We start from the raw sequence: 19,427 nt of genomic DNA, 5'->3' as shown, positions 1-19,427 counted from the left end.
AATTGTAGCATAAAGGCTTCTAATTTTTATACAAATACTACAGTGACTTATGGCATAGATATGAGGTTCCATCTACTATCAGCACTTGGAACACTGATTTTCAACCTACCTGTTCAACAATATGAAAACTAAATTTTGCCACTTTCAAACTAAGATACTCAAGCTGTGAGTTCCTCCTACTAAATACAAAATTTGCATGGAAAAAGGGGCTACTGAACACTTACTTGGCTGACAGTATCAGTATAGAGCACAGAAACAGGAAATACTTTTTTTTCTCCATCATGTAAAAGGTTTTTCAGTTAAGAAAATTCATTAAAATGCACTAGACAAAGTACAAGCAGGAAAAACAAAGTATATAGTAAGCATTAACTCAAAGGAACTGATCCTCCACAGTTGTTAGCACAAAAAAAAAAAAAAGTCAAATGAATATCACCTTCTGTTCAAGAAAATCTCTTTAAAGTTCAAAATGCCAGGAACTATGAGGTGATGCTACTTTTAGCACCTAAAAACTGCTCTCTGACTCTGCCAACTTTAAAGTGATATTTTAACTTTGAGAAATTTAGATTGGCTCCAAATCTGATTTTAAAGTACAAAAGTGCTCTCCTGAGTATAAAACGCCACATGACTGTACTGATGTAATAGCTTCAGATTACTTCTAGTAGTTGAGATGACAGTCCTGTTCTTCCTTGGGGAGAACAGTATGTTTCTACTAGCTAGAAATCCTAACAGAAGTATTATAGCCTTTCAAATAAACCTGTTACTTGGTCAAAAAGGTTTTCAGTAGAGACTGGGAGTTTTTCCAGTGTAAGTTCTGAATATTACTTGGACATCTTCCTAAATGTTCTAAATATACTGCCCTAGAGTCCAGCAGCCTCTACTAACCTTTCAGAATGGGAGTGATCTTGAAGGTTGTAGTTGCCACTTTTTCTAACTCAATGTGCATGTCCACTGACAGAGTTTTATTCTGCTCACTGACATACGCTTACCTACTGTCACTGCCCTTCCTCCAGGATCATCTTTTTTGTCATTTCTTTACTGCTCAGAAAAGGCGTACAAAAATTAGAGTTTTGTTGTAGTTCAACACTTCCCCTTTCCAGTAAAAAAATACCAGGCTTTTGAAAACACAAATACTTACACAACTGAGCTAGCAATTTCTTTTAACAGAAGATCAATGCACAAGTACTGTTGTTTAAGCATCAAAAATGCACACGGCAGTGGTAGTGCAGTTAGATTTTTACCTTGCTTCCAAATTTAACAACTGCACTTCTCTTAAGAAATTCAGCCTGCACGAGAGTGGGTGCTATCCAACCTATCCAACAGAGCATGTAATATGAAATACACAAAGGTATTCAGTTATGAGTTCATTACACAAGTCTTGTGGATGATCCACAAGCCTCAGATCAACAGACTCAAGCTCTCGCTGTGCTTCCTTACTGTTATCAAGTCATTTAAAAAAAATACTTTTACACTTTTCTTCCCTTTCCACCTTTTACTTGATTTGTCCATTTAATTTCCCTTTCCACCTTTTACTTGCTTGTCCATTTAGAAAAGAATCTCCTAGAAACAAGATGATAAATCATACATTGTTTTGAAAAACGACATTTGATTAAAAGCTGTTTGGTTAAATATACCTGTCCCTTGAACACAGTCCAGCTTCCACTGCTGTGTCCTACCTGGACACAGTGAGGAGAAAGAGCACCACGAGACTGACAAGTAGCAAGAGGGAAACAGGAAAAATAGATGTTTCCAGGAACATCTAGCAAAAGGTGGCTTATGCCTGGTAGTTAGGCACAAATGAATAAAACAGGCTGCCAAATACATACATTTATGAACTGTTCCACATCCAAAAAAATTATAAGTTTGTAGGTACAGGTTAGGAAGCTGGAGCTGGCAAGTTGAGAGCCACCATTAAGGTGCTTACTCATCCACATTTCTAATACAGAATATCCTGAAGCCAGAAAGCATACTGAGAAGATGGCTTGCCCATGGATTGATTGAAAAATTGGTGCTAAAAAAAAAGCTATGGATGAACTCCACAGAGTAGAATATGAGTGGCTGGTTTACAAAAGACTTAGTGAGACAGCTACAGATATTTTGTATTTTATGTTAGCATTTTAGAAATATAAAGATTACATTTGATTACCTGTTATACTGACAGGTTCAGGTATGAGTTCAGAAGTGTCCATTACATCACATGACTGAGTCTGATCCCCTTCTTGTTTACAAAGAGTGCAGATGTAGTCTTTCAACTGAGACTCCATTTCACTACCTGGAGATCTGTCACATTCTATGTGAATCCACCTGGTGAGATTAATTTAGTCTATTAATTTCAGACTATGGTTTTAATAATATATAAAGTATCCTAGTAAAATACATTTTAAATTTTTTTCCATTCCTATGCGGAAATTTAAAATAAAAATTGCTTTCTAATGGAGAATTTTAGAGAAATAAGCATGATACGTCAGCATGTCAAGCACTGAACAAATTTAAACATGAAGACCTAATCTGCCACTGAAGCCAACTAGACACCACAACACATATAGCAATACCAAGACACTGCACAGCAAGACACAATAGCATTTGAATATGAAATATAGTCTACATTCTTAAAAAGTTCCCAATATTGCGTTGTTTTGTTTTGTTTTTTGTTTTTTGTTTTTTTTATCACTGGCATAATAAAACACATAAAATGAAAAAGAGAACATGTACTTAACAATTAAAAAAAACCCCAGGAGACTGCAAATAACAGTCTTCAAAAGTTAGGACAATGAATCTAGTCTGCTTACTTACAAAACAGATGCAATGTAAGAAGCAGTAGCAGCACATACTTCTCTGTACACCTCAGGTAACTGCCAACTAAGACTTATTTGCTTAGATTAAAATGAGAGTTCCTACTATTGTTCACTTTATTTAGCTATGAAGGATCACGATGTTGCACAACAAGATACTATAGTGTTGTACATCAAATATAGTCTACACCCTTCACAGAAACACAATGTCATACAGCTCACCATAAACGTTATGCATTTTAGTACAATTTAACAAAAATTAGGATTCTTACCTTTTGCACATGTGACAATGCAACATATCTTTCTGGAAGTCTTGGAGGCACAGTTTTTCACAGAAAGGACAAGATAAGTTGTCTTGCTGTTGGTAACAACTGTCACATACCAAACAATTATGGTGCCACTGACAACTTGTTCGTGTGCCACACTCAGCACATACTCTACAGTTCTAGAGATCACAAGAATTTAGTTGTTAATTATGATGTTTCACAGTGTGACAGAACTGCCATTAACTGACATTTTCCTGTTTTGAATTAAATTAAATAAAGTTTCTGTCCTTGATAAAATTATTAAACTATCCAGGATCTGACAACCGAGCATGAAGAACCTGTGCAACAGCAAGAAGAGTTCCCTTGCACTACTCTGTGGTTTGACAGGAGTATTTCTTGAGACCAAACTTTTCATTCCTAATCTCCGTCATCTTGTGACTGCCACAAACTGATTATGAAATTACATACATCTCTCATACAGGAAAATCCCTTGTCATGCTGTGATCATATTTTTATTATTACTTACACTTACTCACAAAGTTAATGATAAAACAACAAATTCATCCTGCCCTCCTCAAATGCAAAGGAATCCCTGAGCAGCAAAACAGCCATTTTCATATAAGTAGTTGAATATAAGGAGTCTTCAAGTATAGATAACATGTACTACTGCATAGGCTTCAGTTTACATTAGTTCATGAGAGCAGCTGTCATTAAGTGAAGGTTATTCACTCCACCTGGATCCTAGGCTTCTCTTTTCCCTTATGAGGCTTGATTTACAGTCCTACATAGGCTGCTTCAGCCACTGCACTGACAGCAACCTTCACAAGAGCAGCTGTAGAGCCATGTGATTACATACAAGTGGGATTCTTTCAAAAATTACAAGTTATGTTACATGGCAACATCAGTCTGCAATACACCTAGAACAGCATAATGTGGCTAACGAAATTTGGGCCCCTATAATGACACGGTATTCTTCTGAAACCTTTAACTTACTTTACATTTCCAACCATTTGTTGGTACGGCATCCATAACTGGTTGTAGACAGAAAGTATGGTAGCCTTTGTCACATGTATCGCACACCAGCATCTTGTTGTCTTCCCCAGAATGTCTAAGAAGATTAACATGTGGTTAAAAAAAATCCCTGTTTAAACAAGCTGTAACAAAAAAATCTGTTTAATAAAAAGTCTAAACAGGAAGATACATAGGTGAGCCCCTGAAAATATATAAATACCACTTACAAAGAGCTCCAAAGATAATGCCCTCAAGTTAATATATAAGTATGAATAAAGACCACTATGCTTACTTTAACAAGTGCTGAGCCTGTGCGACCATTCCAAATTCTAGAAATAGGCTGACTTTCATCTACATACGTGTAGGCAGATTTAACGGCCTTTCTGTATTGAAATCAATTCAATACCTGAAATACGTACTTATATTTCTTTCTGAAAAGAACATGCAATTGTACTTGTTCCTACAAATAGTCTGACAGTATTTTTTCCAAAGAAAAAACCAAGCCATCACCTCTGACTAACAGAGCTCCTACAGTGTCAACAAACATGACTGTAAAAGCAAAACAAACATTAAAGTAAGAGATCTCAATTTTCTTGCAATCGTATAGTACAGAGCTCCACCACCAATTTCAGTGATAACATAAATCTGCAGAGAATAAGTCAAATAGTTTAGTAGTATCTCAAAGCACTGTGCTCTGCCTTAGTTTAAATAAATTAATTCAATAAATAAGTATGTGACAATATTTGCCTTGATAAAGATTCACAATATATGGCATCACACATACTAGATACTATTTGATTACCTGGGAGACCTGGTATTTTAAAAAACAACAAATGCTCTCAGTCTGCATAGAGATATGCTTAAAATGCTATTCTTCAACACTGGCATAAACCTGCCATACTGCGTAACGGAATAGGTGTGGAAACATCACATTTTATTCTACTTTTCCACTAGAGAGAAGGTTTGTTAGCAAATACCGTAATTATTCAGCACAATATTTTTAGGAATACTTTTTAGAATGTGCTTCATTATTAAAACTTCATTGCTGGCATTTGTTATGAGCTGTGTGCCATCCGGGAATAACCATCTTTAAAGCAGGTGAATCTGAATGCTAGCAAATACCAAGTGTTCTGCTTGGAAAAGAGCAAAGCACTGACTGATCAGGTACATGTGGCAGTAGTGAGGTGGCTTTTTTCCTTCATACTGTCACAGCTAATCTAACTAGAGCTGAACAAAACTCTTATTTCTTTTGTAGAAAGCCCTTTACAAATAAAAACAAGAATGAAGCAAAAGCACCCTGCAGTGCCCATCAGATTAAGTTACACGAGCATAAACATAAAAACGGTCAGAGTTTTTCTAAGTGAACCTTCACAATATCACAACAATTATGTTTCATTGTCTCAGTATTTGTCTGGTGTAACAATTCAATCATGGTCACTCATGTCACTTTTTTGCTTTGCTCAACTAAGCCATGTTTTTGTTTTCATAATGACTCATTAACTGCCTCTGAAGGACATTACAAAATAGAGGGTCTAATGCAGGGGACCTACCCAGCATATGGTACATGCACAGCTGAAATGTCAGTCAGATGAGTAGGAGCACAGGTTCCCAGACTGTAAAGGCACTAAATTAAATCAATTTATTAATTTGGTAAATTTGAGAAAAATCCTCCTGTACAAAGTGAGGAAGAAGTCAGAAGGTTTTGCTGCTCTCCAAAACCTTCCAAGATAATAGTAAGTCTAGGGGTATAATGTGCAGGTGTTCTAGCTCAGCTCTGAAGAAAATTCCCAACACAAGAGTTTGTTCAGCTACTTCATATAGTATCATAATAGATATACCTGGGTGAATAATCTACACTTTTGGGGAAAAAAGAACAGTTAATAAAATAAATGTTTTAAAATCACAGTACATAAATCTCACACCATCCTGCTCCATATCCTTTAAAGTCTCACTTACTTGCAGTTCTGGCACACTTTGCAATCAGGACACTGCCAACCTGCTCTTTTTAAAGGTGTAACTTGTATGTCCAGGCACATCCCATGGTAGTGCTGGCCACAGGTAGTACAAAAAAGTTGATCCAAGAGGTCTCCAGGGCTGTCGCACACTGCACAATTTGCTTCTTCCTTTGCTACAAAGAAGTCATTTTTTCACTTATTATTTAAAATTATGAACATTCAATGAACTCCATGAAGCAAAAAAAATTCTTAGTAGTTCTCATGCATGCAAAACTTGATCATTCCTATGAAATGAAACTGTAATTAATATACTTAACCACTCCTTTAATTTGGTTTTCTGATAATTTAATCTCGTAACAAAAGTACATTAGTTTTAAACCTTAATAAAGTCTAACCAATAGACACAGTTTTAGTCTCCTCAAGATAAAACTGAGAGCTTTAAGACTAACTCTTCTTTGGAACAAGTATAAAATAAAGCTCTTAATAGATCTAGACCTATTATTTAGCTGACATGCTTGCAATATGGTTGCTCTAACTTGAGTTAGGGCAAGTAAGCAAGCCTATTGATTTGAACTAAAACCTGATGCAAGCCAAGCCTTATGAGTAAACCTCTTCCATGTTCTGTCGTTAAAGAAAAAAAGAAAGGAAAAATACTAACCTTGCTGTGCACCACTGTCAGTCTTTAAAAACATAAGAGTACAAACTTGCATCTTTCTCATACCTGAACATATATGAATTCTTGGGTACGTGAACTAGGAAAACAGGTCTAAACAAATGCACTCTTAAGCTGATCCTACCACAGAGCAGTTTTCATAAAACCTGGTACTGAGTCATCTGAATACTGTGTACTCACATCTTTCAGGAGCCTGATCAATATGGTCTGGACAAAGGAGGGACAAATTACTGAAATCCTGAAACGTGCCTGCTCCAGCAGCACAGGGGTAATGGTACATCTGGGTACATTTCTCTTCACAGCATTTGATAGTGGCTCCAAGGTGCTTACAATATGCACATCGCTGAAAAACAAACATAATAAATAATTCAAAACTAATACTTCTTGTAATTTTTCAGCCAGATCTGTTCCCCGGACTCACTTAACACCTTGGCCAGTAGAAGGGAGTGAATACTGAGAAGGCAACTAGTGGACTGTGTCTTTCAGTGGCACTCCCACATCTTTCCAACATAAAATGTTTAATGAAACCTAGATGCACTCTAAACTCTAACTGCACTCTGATGACCAAGATTCTTCTTGTCACAGAAAAGTGTTTTTCTTCTATGTTATTGAACTTGAGCTACACCTTCAGTAGAAGAGGCTTGGAGATAGAGAAATAAAGGCAGACCACACTATGCTGTCAATAGGTCATGACTAAAAATGACATAGCTCTGTAAGTTGTAATAGAAAACTGTAGACACTGTAATCAGAAATGCAAATGGAAATGAAATATTACATTTGACTGAAAATCTTACTGACATTACACAATTCTCTCTGGGATGATAATGCATTTCATAAACTAGCACTTTCTTTTCTTCTCTCCTTTCAAGGCTATACAAATACCACCATAAAACTTCCAGAAGTAATAAATAAGCATTATTAAAATTAGAGTCCATAGTCACATTTGTATAGAAATAATTTCTCAGAAAGAACTACCAGTAACTCCAGTTCTCTAGCCAAGAGGGAATAGACTCCATCAGTCTGCTTGTAAAATATCACCCACACCTTTCTGATTCAGTTAATCAGTCCTCTTTCTTTCTTGGATTCATTACAGTCCCTGAAGCACTGTAACATGCTTTTGCACTTTTTCACCAAGACAACACTTTTTAAGGCTAGAGCACAGCACTGTAAGATCTGGAGTAAACTGAAGAAAAAACAGGTCAGTGTCTCACAGGAAGGCATATGTAACATAGAGCAACAACTGAGCTCGGATGCTTGTTTTTCATAATAAATATATGATACCAACACTGGCATCTTTGATTACTAGCTCAGGTGTCAAGTAACCTCCAAATACGAACCAAATAAAAGAAGAAACCAAATCAAAGCAATTTACATACTGCATCTGCTTAATTCTTAGAATATAGACAATATTTATTACCATAATACTTTTGTTTCAAAGCCTGGCATGAAATTAGTCATGAAATAGTGCTACTACAAGTCCACAGATATCAAAACCAGACCATATGAAAATACAAATCACAAAGCTGCCGGTGTTAACAGCTACTCTGTTCTTCTCAAAACCAGATGATATTAACAGCTTCAGAAAAATATCTGCCTGCACCACCACAACTCATGGACAATAGAAAGAAAAAAGTACTAGTTTATTCTAAACAAACTGCAGTGTAAAAAGATAAAATGTTTTGACACAGAAATTAAACCAGGCCACTAAGGATAGCGACTGCCATGTTTCTGTGCTACAATGCTTAGTCTTCAGATCTGTTAAGACATCTCACCTCTACCCATGTCCCTAACAGTCTACTGTTAGTCCCTAACTGTCTACTAACAGTACAGAAAATATCTATTCTGTAACTTTACTAGCCAAAGTGCAGAGGAGAGGAGGGGGGACAAGGTAAGCAAACAATAACACAGGGTTCCTGAAACAGGTCAAGAAGGTAGCAGTACCAATTACACTTAAGGTCTGCCATCAAAAACAAAGTCATGCAAGAAAATTGTTTTAGGAAACAATATATTCAGTAAATACTTGCTGAGGATGCTGTAAAAGGTAAATCCTGAACTTGGATATGAAATCATGAAAATACAGCCCAAAGCCTCCAAACTTCATGAGCTGTAGCGGCACATTAAACAGCATACAAGCCACCACACTACTCTGTACTTGACACTCCTATAGCCTATTGAAATGGCCCATGTTTTCACTAATGCCCAACTCTTACAGGCCACACACTTTTCACAGATATTACGTGGTAAGGAACAGTAGGAATGGGAACCTGGGAGGAGCTATGGTCCAAAACATGTCCCTCAACAAAGTATTCATCACTTTGCTGGATCCCATAATTAACCCTTAAATCAGGAAATAAAATTATGAAGAACATTCAAAGAATCTAGCATTTACTAAAAGCTGGGAATAATGGGTTAAATAGTAATATAAATGGCATTTTTAAACATCACATCTGTTTTTCAAAACTACCAATCAACTACGGTATGTAACAAACGTAAAATCAGACTTATACCTTGTCCCAAATGCTGTATGACTAAATTATGAAATTATTAGAAATGAGAAACTACAGGATTACTGCAAAGCCTTGAAAAATGTTGATGTTGATTTAAGGAACCATGTAAAGATGCTGGAAGAAAAATGGAAGCCCAAATTACATTTAATTGAACCCTTCAAACCCATCTGCTAAACTGCACTGGCAATGAAAAGCATTTGGCAGCTAAGTAAAACACACACTTTAGAAACAATGTGGTATATATCATCTGAAGCAAATAAAAAGCACAGAATATCAACATTTCCTGAATTTATAAGAGAGATAAAGCAGTCTGAAGAAACAAATGCCCAAAGGGATTTTTCTGGCAACAGCTGTTGAAGAGAAGAGTCACTTTTCCAGCAGTAGAAGCCAACACTTCTCTGAAACCAGGCCACATGCTATGACCCCTGAAGAACAAGTATGCAGCTATTATGGCTAACTAACTGTCATGAAGAAATTACGATTATGAACAGTAAGTATATTAATTTTTTTAAAAAATTCAAAGCTCTGCTAAATAAACTCAGTAACAGATACTATGTTACTACTCTATTGCTAAAATATGGCATCAGGACGGTAGAAGGTGGAAGGAAGGAATAAATCACATTGCCAGTGAAATGAAAGTGCCTTTACCACACTATAGGAGGACAGAGGCAGTACGGAGTACTCAGTTTCATTAGCATGAGCACAAAATAAGGTGCTATATTAAAGAGGTGGAAGATGAATCCAAGTATTCAAAGAGTAGGTATAGGAAAATGGCAAGCTGTCAAAGCAAGCCAAACAGTTTTGTTCATGCATCAAATAATTTTACAGTCCTGTTCTACAGAGAAAACTTTGTAAGGTATCAGAAAGCTAGAGAGATAGTTCATTACTTATTCATGGTGCATTCAATAAAATAAATGTCACTAAAACAAAGTCAGCAGACTTACTTTCCTACTCACGAAGTCCTTCACTGGTTACCAACTGTTTCCTTCAGAAGCCCCTAGTGCGCTTGCCCATGGCAAGAAAGCTCTGCTCCACACAGCTTGGTGTCATTGGCAAACTTGCTGAGGGTTCAACTCAATCCCACTGTCCACGTCACCCACAAAGATGTTAAACAGTGGCAGTCTCAATACCGACCCCTGAGGAACACCACTCATCACTGCTCTCCACTTGGACATTGAGCCATTGATCACAACAGTTTGAGTGCAACCATGTACCCAAGTCCTTATCCACCAAGTGGTCCATCTGTCAAATCCATGTCTCTCCAACTTGGAGACAAGGATGTTGTGCAGGACAATGTCAAATGCTTTGCACAAGTCCAGGTAGATGACATCAGGTTGCTCTTCCCTTACCCACCAGCACTGTAACCCCACTGTAGAAGGCCATCAAATTTGTCAGGCATGATTTGCCCTTACTGAAGGCATGTTGGCTGCCACAACTTCTCAAATATGATGGACAGTGGATTAGCCACTTCACCCACCAGTTCCCTCAGGACCTGCAGATGCATGTCACCAGATCCCATGGACCTGTGCACCTTCAGGTTCCTTAGCTGGTCTCAAACTTGATCTTCTTCTATGGTGGAATGTTTTTCATTCTCCCAGTCCCTGCCTTTGCCTTCTGTGTCTTGGGTGGTATGGCTGGAGCACTTCCCAGTGAAGACTGAGGAAAAGAAGTCATTGAGTACCTCAGCTTTCTCCATATCCCAGGAAACCAAGTCTCCCTTTTCCTTCCAGAAAGGGCCCACATTTTCCCTAGTTTTCCTTTTATGATTTATTTAAAACTGTCCACACCTCCTTCTTGGTCTTTTTCACCTTTTTCTTTTACATTTGATCTTTTTCATACAGAGAGAAAAGGATCTCATTTTTATATGCAAATAGTTCTTTCAAATTTCATGTTAAAATTCCCTTTATTCACTAATTCCACTGGATCAGATGACACTGTTACACAAATACACTGAATGAGGAAGCACTAAGTGAATTAGCAGAAAACATAGGAAAACATCAAACACCTCCTCTCTTTTCTAGTTATATGGGAGTACACCCTCCATGCCCTTAGAATTACTTAACAGCACTACTGTCTCAGCAACTGGACAATTAACAACCCTTAGGAGGCAGACATTAAAGAAAGGCTAAAATACAGATTTTGAATAAATACTTAGTTGTGACCTGATTAGTGCAGTAAAGTTAAATGTTAATATTAGGTACTGCAAAATGTTTTTAAAGCAAAATAACAAAAGGTTTTCACTGATTATGAACTTACTTAGCTTTAATAAGGTCAACTGATAAAGCCTATGATAACAATAAGCAATTTTAATTTTATGATAGTGTACCCAAAAATGCACACAAGCCATCTGTCCTTAATTAAACAATTTAATGTACTGTTTGTAAGAACAAATTTCAGAGTGTTCAACTACCGAAAAACTGCTATCATACAAACCTGTAACTATGGAGAACTGCACCTTAACATCCTGCATTAATAAGACCACAATGACATTGATTAATGAAATATGTTCTTTGGCAGTTCTGACAATCTTCATTGATTACTCCATCATCTAGAAAAAGCTATATACTGCTTATAAACATGCCCTGGTTTCAGCTGGGATAGAATTAATTTTCTTCCTAGTAGCTGGTACAGTGCTGTCTCTTGGATTTACTGTGAGAGTAATGCTGATAACACACTGATGTTTCAGTTGTTGCTAAGCAGCTCTTATCCAAAGTTAAGGAGTTTTCAGTTTCCCGTGCTCTGCCAGGGAGCAGGTGCACAAGAGCTGGGAGGAGACACAGCCAGGAGAGCTGACCCGAACTAGCCAATGGGATATTCCATACCACAGAACATCACATCAGTACAGAAAGCGGGGGGAGTTGGCTGGGAGGGGCAGATCATTGCTCAGGCATCGGTGAGTGGGTGGTGAGCAACTGCATTGTGTATCATTTGTCTTCTTGGGGTTTATTTCTCTCTGTTATAGTCCTTTTAATTACAATTCTTAGTATTTTATTTATTGGTAAAAATAAGACACAATAGTACTGTTATTTTATTTTTGTTATTAAAGTGTTCTTAAACCATGAGTTTCACTTTTTTTTTAATTCTTCTCCTCATCCCACTGGAGGTGGGGAGGAGTGAGCAAACTGCTCCATGATGCTCAGCTGCTGGCCAGGGTTAAACAACACAAGACACTAATCACCATTAGCACCTCTAATGTCAAATAGACTGGTTTAAGTACCATAAAGCCTTTAAGAGCACAATGCAGTAAGATGGCAACCTAAAAAGAAGCAATGGCTTTCATCTGAGGTACTGATTACAAAAGGTACTATATAACACTCATTTCCAGGAGTACTGGAAATTACCTTCTAAATTTTAATTTTGTATTAATTATGTAACAAAGGCAAAAAAATGTATAAATTTATAACAAGTCAATCAGAGACCAGTTATAACAATAGCAGAAGTTTCTCAATCCTAACACATAACAAAATTATAGAAACTAAAATTCAGATTTCTAACTGTAATTTACAACTATAACTTTCTTAACAGAGACAGCCATGTATCAAAACTTTACTACAGTGTCCACTTCATACTCTGAGTACACCTGAAGTAAGCTTAAAAAATAAAATATTTAAAGATCACAATTGTAGAAACAAAGTAACAAGTTTTGCTTCTAAAACTATATGAAAAACCATGGACAACCACAAGAGATGCAATTTGACCAAGCTCAAAACCAGCCTGAGAAAGACTGTCTTCTAATGCAGAATTCTTGACTAGACACTCCATCTGTCCATAATCTGCTGAGTTATCTATACAGGAATAAGGAACAAAGGCAAGAAGATACAAATGATGATGACTAACACCACTATCAGTCACCCAACACATGTAATCGAGGTAGAAAGCAAAAGTCCCTTTAAGTGTGGAAATTTTAGGCTCTCTCCAAGTCACTACTTTGTTCGTCCTTCCCGCCAGTTGCCTCCTATTTTTTTTTTTTTTTAACCTTTATAAAAAAATACATTAAATGGTCTTGATATCAAGGCATCTAAAAATTGGGACAATAAAGCATTCATGCTTTGCAGGGGTGTTTTTCATAATAGTTGTGATATGTTAATAATCTGTAAGAAGCAAATTTGCTACAAGAGATAATATTTTTATTTGAAACCTGAAATAGGTAGAGGAAAATATGAAAACCTTATGGTGTACAAATCCATGTAATCTGAAATGTTCCCAAACACTGTCTATTCCAAAGCTTCACAGGAGGGTTTGTGTGCCTTGAAGCTGCATTCTCCTCATCATTATATAAGCTAGTGGAATAACGATTCCTCCACAGACTCTGCCTTTGCTGCTTTTTTCACATTTTCATGAGGAAAAGCTTTTTCTTTATTCACCTTCTCGCTTTCTACAACATTTAGGCTAACATAAAAGTTTTGAATGAGTCCAAGCCTTCCCACAGCTAACAGACAACTACTCCCTTAATTCTCATCTAATACCCACCATGACAGAAGGGCACACACGAGCCTCTTGTTTAGTTAGCATGTCAACAATGAAAAGGTCAATAATGTTTAATGTAATTTAAATTGTGATTATTAGGCTTCAACATCAGAAACTTCAGGACAAACAAGGCAAGAACAGAAATCATCAGCTTTGGTTTAAGACTGCTTTTTGGCAGGCTCAGAAAACAGACTATTGTGCCAGTTACATTTTGATTCATGCTCGGAAGGTCTTAAGAAGTATGTGTAGACATTTCTTTTTGTTGGCAGAGCACAGTCTGAGCCACAAATTGTTGGAGGCTTGAAAAAAATAATTGAGGGAAACATTGCTACATGCTTGTTGTTTAATGATCTTCTCTAGCCATCTGTTACTGGTCACTGTGGAAGATACTGGGATGAAGTCAACTTTCTGTCTAATCCAGCACAGCTCCTAGGTTCTTCAGTCACATATAAGGATTCTGAAGTGGCCTAAGCATTCTATAGGTTATGTCTATGCTACAGATCCTCTGTAGCTACAGCTACGCTGCCATAATTACATTTGCAAAGCCATGTAGCAGAAACCCATTGAAAAGAGAATTTACTGCTGATACAGTCTGACTGTGCTTCCAAACAAGCACTGAGACAAGTGTTTTAAGTTCCCTTTACACTTAATAGAGACTTAAGTAATTTTATGGAATTTACTTCATCGCAATTCAGTTGACCAAACAGTGGGTGTCCATTTTCAGGCTCCACTGACAATACCGGCCAGATCTCCCTTGCCTCTAATTGGAATTTAAACACAGCTCACAGGTAGACACATCCACAGGGAGGCCTAAATTTAGATGACAGTCCTGAGCTGAAGCCTGCCTAAAATATGTTGACAAAAATTCTCTACTGGTAACGTAGCTAAGTTCACACCAAAGGTTTTGTCAGCATGGCACTATCAATTAAGGGATGTGAATGCGTACTGGTTACAAAGACTTCCATATAAATTTATTATTCTATTCATGTAAGTTTCCTGAAAGTTAAAAAGTTGGCCTAACACTCTTTAATTTCTCTTAAATACTTTTGGAACACATAAGTCAGAACTTTCCAGCCATTTCTGAGAACAGAAAAGTCAGTAAGAAAAATATTTTGCTCATCTTAAAAACAACCTCATTCACAAGACTACTTGCAATTTGGCAGGAATTTTCGTGTGGGAGATGCAACTTTTGTCCTTACCCTGCAGATCTATCCGGATGTGACCAAGCTTGAAAAAACTATTTTTTTAATGTAAGACATTTCCAAAAATTTGTCCGTGAAAAATCACAGAAGAATCTACTCTTACTGATCATGACTGATCTTCTCCCATTTCTAGCACTGATCAGACTACATGTACCTTCTGCAAAGATTACTTCAATCTGACAAGGATTACAGAGAGGAAGTCTGTAATAAATACTCTAAGCCTAAGCACAATAAGATACTGGAATGGAAAGCAGACATCCCTAAGGCTCTTAATATTACTGTCACTTAAATCGTGTGGGGAATGAGAGTATGCAGTACACAGGCAGATGGACAAATACGGGTCAAAGAGACAAAAGGGACTAACTACACTGTGTGAATGAGTCTGATGAGACTGGGAGGAGAAACCATGGATGGAGTTGGAAGCTGAGGAGGGGCAGTGATGGCACTACAAAGGCCAATTAACTACAACTAGGCACTAAAATTGGATGAAGAGCTGAGGGAACTGATGTACTAAGACACAGGAAATGGTGAAGAGAAAGATCTCAAATGGAACCTAGGGAAAGGGCAGTAGAAAGGTTAAGGAGAAGAAATGCAGGAAGAACAAGGAAGAGTGGAAGTGGATTAAAAAAAAAAAAAAATCAATTGAACAAAAACTCAGAAGTCTGAGGCAACTCGAATTGGATGAAGACTACAAAGAGGGAAAGTATACAGTCCTCTGACTCCTGGTGCTATATCACTATCACTTAGGCAGCTCAAATGGCAAGAGGTTTGTATATAGCCATAAAGGTTTTAAATCTGCAGTTTGGAAGGTCTGCCTTTTCCTTTTTTTCCCTGATGCAAGGAAATTATATAGTCAGACAATTACAAAGCAACACACATAACACAAACAAAGATAAAGGAATGAACAGACACACATATGCACAAGTTTAACTATGTATGTACATTAAAAAGGACTGCAGATCAAAGATAGATTTAGTGCATAAAACAGACCTCTTAAAAATAGTTATCTGCATTTAAAGAAATGTGGAAATTAAAGAAATCTACTTCTAGGACCATGCTTAATTTGCAGAGGGAAAAAAGTATGTATAGAAAAAAACTGTGAATTGCTTGTGGGAGAAAAAACCCAGTTAGTTACGGCAACTGAATGATGACCTGCAAAGCAGTTCTAGCTTCATTTCTTTCATGGAGCTCCTTTACGATACTGAACACTAAGTAAATTTTTTCTGAAGTTTTTTTAGTCCTTAACCTTACTCTTAAAAGCTTGGGGGTGTTTTCTCCCTTAAAAATACAGTCTTGATTTCTACATAAATTGTGCACTCACAACTTCAACAGAGTGAAGAAAGAACTGCAGTATCAGTGCAACTTTTTAAGTAAGTCTGAGTATTTTTGAAACTCTTTCAATTTGGCATTCCAATTAGCAGATATTCCAAAGTTTAAAAAAAACCAAAACATCAACTTCTCTTAGGGAAAATGGAGCCTAAGATGCATAATAGCGCCACATAAACCCTCTATATGAAAAAATTTATAGACAAGTTATTCATGTTTATTATAGACAAAAAAATAATAGAAAAACTTATGTGAAAATGAGTAATTCTTTCCTTTCAGCAGTATCTGTCTAGTCTACATCCCTACACATTGAACAACAATGTGTAAATGTAATACTGAAGAGGCTTTTACTAAGACCGCAATGTCCATCCTATAGACTGAACTAGGCACTAGCTGATCTGCATGTGATCATACAATTAAAAGACTGCATAACCAGGCATATGCAAAGAGACATGTGCAAAGGATATTAATTGTGTGCAGACAACCTGTCTTCTGGCATGTCCTAACTTTGTGTTTGATTCTATAGTCTTGATAATGAGTTCTTTTAACAAAGATTTTGTAGATACACTAACTCTGTTTAACAGAAAGTTAATGTCAGTAAGAGTCACTATATATACACTCAATAATACACCTAATTTACAAGGTAATAGCAGGGATGGGGTGACAAGGAACTCTGGATTATATACAGACAAAAAATAAATACAAGAATTTCCTGCCCTTAATACCTTCCTCATTAGTGAGTACCTCCTTAGTATTCCTTCCCCACTGACTGCAATCAGTACCTTATTGTTCATAATTCCTATTTCCTTGGCTGTTCCTAAATTGCGCTCTCCAAATGGCACAGAGTCATCGTAAACAAAATCCTACATCTTCAGTTCGCTAATTTTTGTAAATTGAGTTCAAATAAAGCAATTAGATGGCATACTTTGAAACTACCAGCTTGAAACATTAATATAATTTCTTTTCTAATAAAAGCTTCACATGTTTTATCTGGCTAGGGCTTTTAGTCTTTTTTTTCAATTTGACTAAATTAGTCATACGTATTTCTACCATTCCTCCTCCCAAAACACGGTGTCCCCAAACATTACATAACTCTTTTTTAAAATTCACCAGCTACTGAAATAAATAAGCTGCTTGTCATTTCACCCTATTCCATCACTGACATTGCTTGGGCAAGCATCCTGAAGCACGACACATCTTGACCTCGAATTTAAAATCCTGAAATTACTGGTCAAACATTTAGCAGGTAATTCAGCAGTTGTTCTGGGGCTCCGTGAGGGAAGGATAAGAAGGGGCTGTTTGTTTAGTTTTGCAGCATGCTGCCTCAGTAGCTTGTGAAGAAAAAAGCTGCCAAATTTTGTAATGAATTCCACAGAACATTAAGTCTGATGCTTAGCAGAAGCCATAACTGTTAAGTAAATTATATCCTTTTGATGAATACCCTTATTTGAAAACAACATTGATTCTTCTAACCCTTTAGCACTGTCCCAAAACAGATGTGCACAACTGCAAATTCTGTTTGCTTTCAGGTTTACGAAGTGTGATGACATTTTTACAATCATGCATGAGCCCTTTTACCCAGGAGTAAAATAAAACACAATAATTCTTCACCATCTGTTTGTTAATTTTGCATTCATTTAACTTTGCATTTTAAACTAATAATCATTTTCTTATAATATAGTTTGTTCCATTGGTAGAAATTAGCTGTTCAATTTAAAAAAAAAAAGGTAGTAACAGTATACATTTTTCCTCTAAATACTTCCATTGCTCTTAATTATAGAGATATTAGTGCCACTGAATGGAAAAAAAATGCCAGGAAATAGTGTTATGCTTTATGTGTCACAGATTCCCTTAGTAAGTGTACATATTTACTCCTGTTCCAGCACCAATTCCCAACTGGTCTCTTTTACATTAAAAATTCCTTTTCTCCACTACAAGATTCTGTGTGGTTTTCAATGTTGCTATATGTAACAGGCTTCTTTACACTCTGAAGGAGTAAGGCACAATTAGGTGAAGTTTCTGTTTCATATGTAGCATATAGTCAAACAAAGCACAGTCCTACTTCTTTATAATGCTTTTCCTTAATCTCTAATGACAGGCCAAGGAGGTTTCAGTATTTTTATTCTTATCTGGTTACAGCTAAACTAGGACTAGAATAATGTCCTAAAAGCTTTTTCTCACCATGTTTACAGTAAAAACCCATTCCTTCATCAAAAGTAAAACCACATTGAAATAACATGAATAATACATCAGAACTAGTGAAAAGGAAGTAATCTGGGTCAACATGACATGGGCCTGGAGAAAGAGCAGGAGCCAGCCTGAGATTGAGATTTGTATTTTGGATTCTGCGTTACACTCTGGACAGCACATTTTCCTGCTGCTCCGTACAGACCAGTCTGTAAAGCCACAGCAAGGTTACAAGTCCTAAACACAGACTATCTACACGCTAACACAGCGGAAAGTCTACTTCACTCTGGTTCCCAGGCTTAATTATCATCATCATCATCTACAAATAAACTCTTCAAGAGACACAGGCTGCTCAGCTAATTCATGCAAGCAGTCCAATAGTATTAGAGAGACTGTTCAGATGGTTAAAACAATCAAGATTCAATCACTGTTTTCTAAAACCAATTTTATCTGATGGCATGGAAATCTTAGCATCAGATGATCATCCTAATTCTGTGGTAGCGTTAACAATGCTGTGACAGTACTAGGATGAATACTTTACTAAAAACACCCATAAGGCAAGAGATGACTTACTACAAAATAGATTTATTTCAATGTAAGGAGTTCAGTGAAGGCTGAAAAACACCAAACAGTGTGCTCACCTACAGAAACAAACTTCCAGATGTACCAAACACAACAGGCTCACATAAAATTAAGGGCAGAACTACAACCATACATTACTGTGATGCTCAGCTTCTAGTCTTACCAGACTCTTGACTATTCTGACCTTTTCGTTTCTCAGATGAGTGAGCATTGCTGCCAGGTCCGACCTTTACTGGGGGATTTATTCATCACAATATTTTACATCTGACAGAAAGCAAACATTCTGGAGGTGCCAAAGGCACATTCTGATATGACAGATGCGTAATAGTAACAGTCTTCCAAACAATTCACCATCTATTTCAGGTTACTCTCATTAAAAAAACCTCATCTGCTACAATATTTGGAAATTCTGAAACTCTTACCTATTCAATGTATCAAATCCATTTACATTTTAGAAAATGA

General features: G+C 36.8%; 1 protein-coding gene across 7 annotated transcripts in view; it reads right to left on the bottom strand.

Annotated features, from left to right (window-relative positions):
• The window catches only part of KMT2C (lysine methyltransferase 2C), a 150,499-nt gene that overhangs the window by 87,014 nt on the left and 44,058 nt on the right, over nucleotides 1-19,427 (bottom strand). For all 7 annotated transcript variants that reach the window (XM_026843345.1, XM_026843346.1, XM_026843344.1 and 4 more), the window contains exons 6-10: nucleotides 6,875-7,037; nucleotides 6,023-6,194; nucleotides 4,049-4,163; nucleotides 3,062-3,234; nucleotides 2,144-2,301 (exon numbers count right to left, since the gene is read on the bottom strand). In XM_026843345.1, coding sequence (XP_026699146.1) covers nucleotides 2,144-2,301; nucleotides 3,062-3,234; nucleotides 4,049-4,163; nucleotides 6,023-6,194; nucleotides 6,875-7,037 — 781 coding nt within the window. The remainder of the gene's footprint in view (nucleotides 1-2,143; nucleotides 2,302-3,061; nucleotides 3,235-4,048; nucleotides 4,164-6,022; nucleotides 6,195-6,874; nucleotides 7,038-19,427) is intronic.

Source organism: Athene cunicularia, assembly GCF_003259725.1.
Source record: "Athene cunicularia isolate RWA chromosome 2 unlocalized genomic scaffold, athCun1 chr2_part1, whole genome shotgun sequence".
Lineage (NCBI taxonomy): Eukaryota > Metazoa > Chordata > Aves > Strigiformes > Strigidae > Athene > Athene cunicularia.
This window is presented reverse-complemented; position numbering and strand designations above follow the sequence as displayed.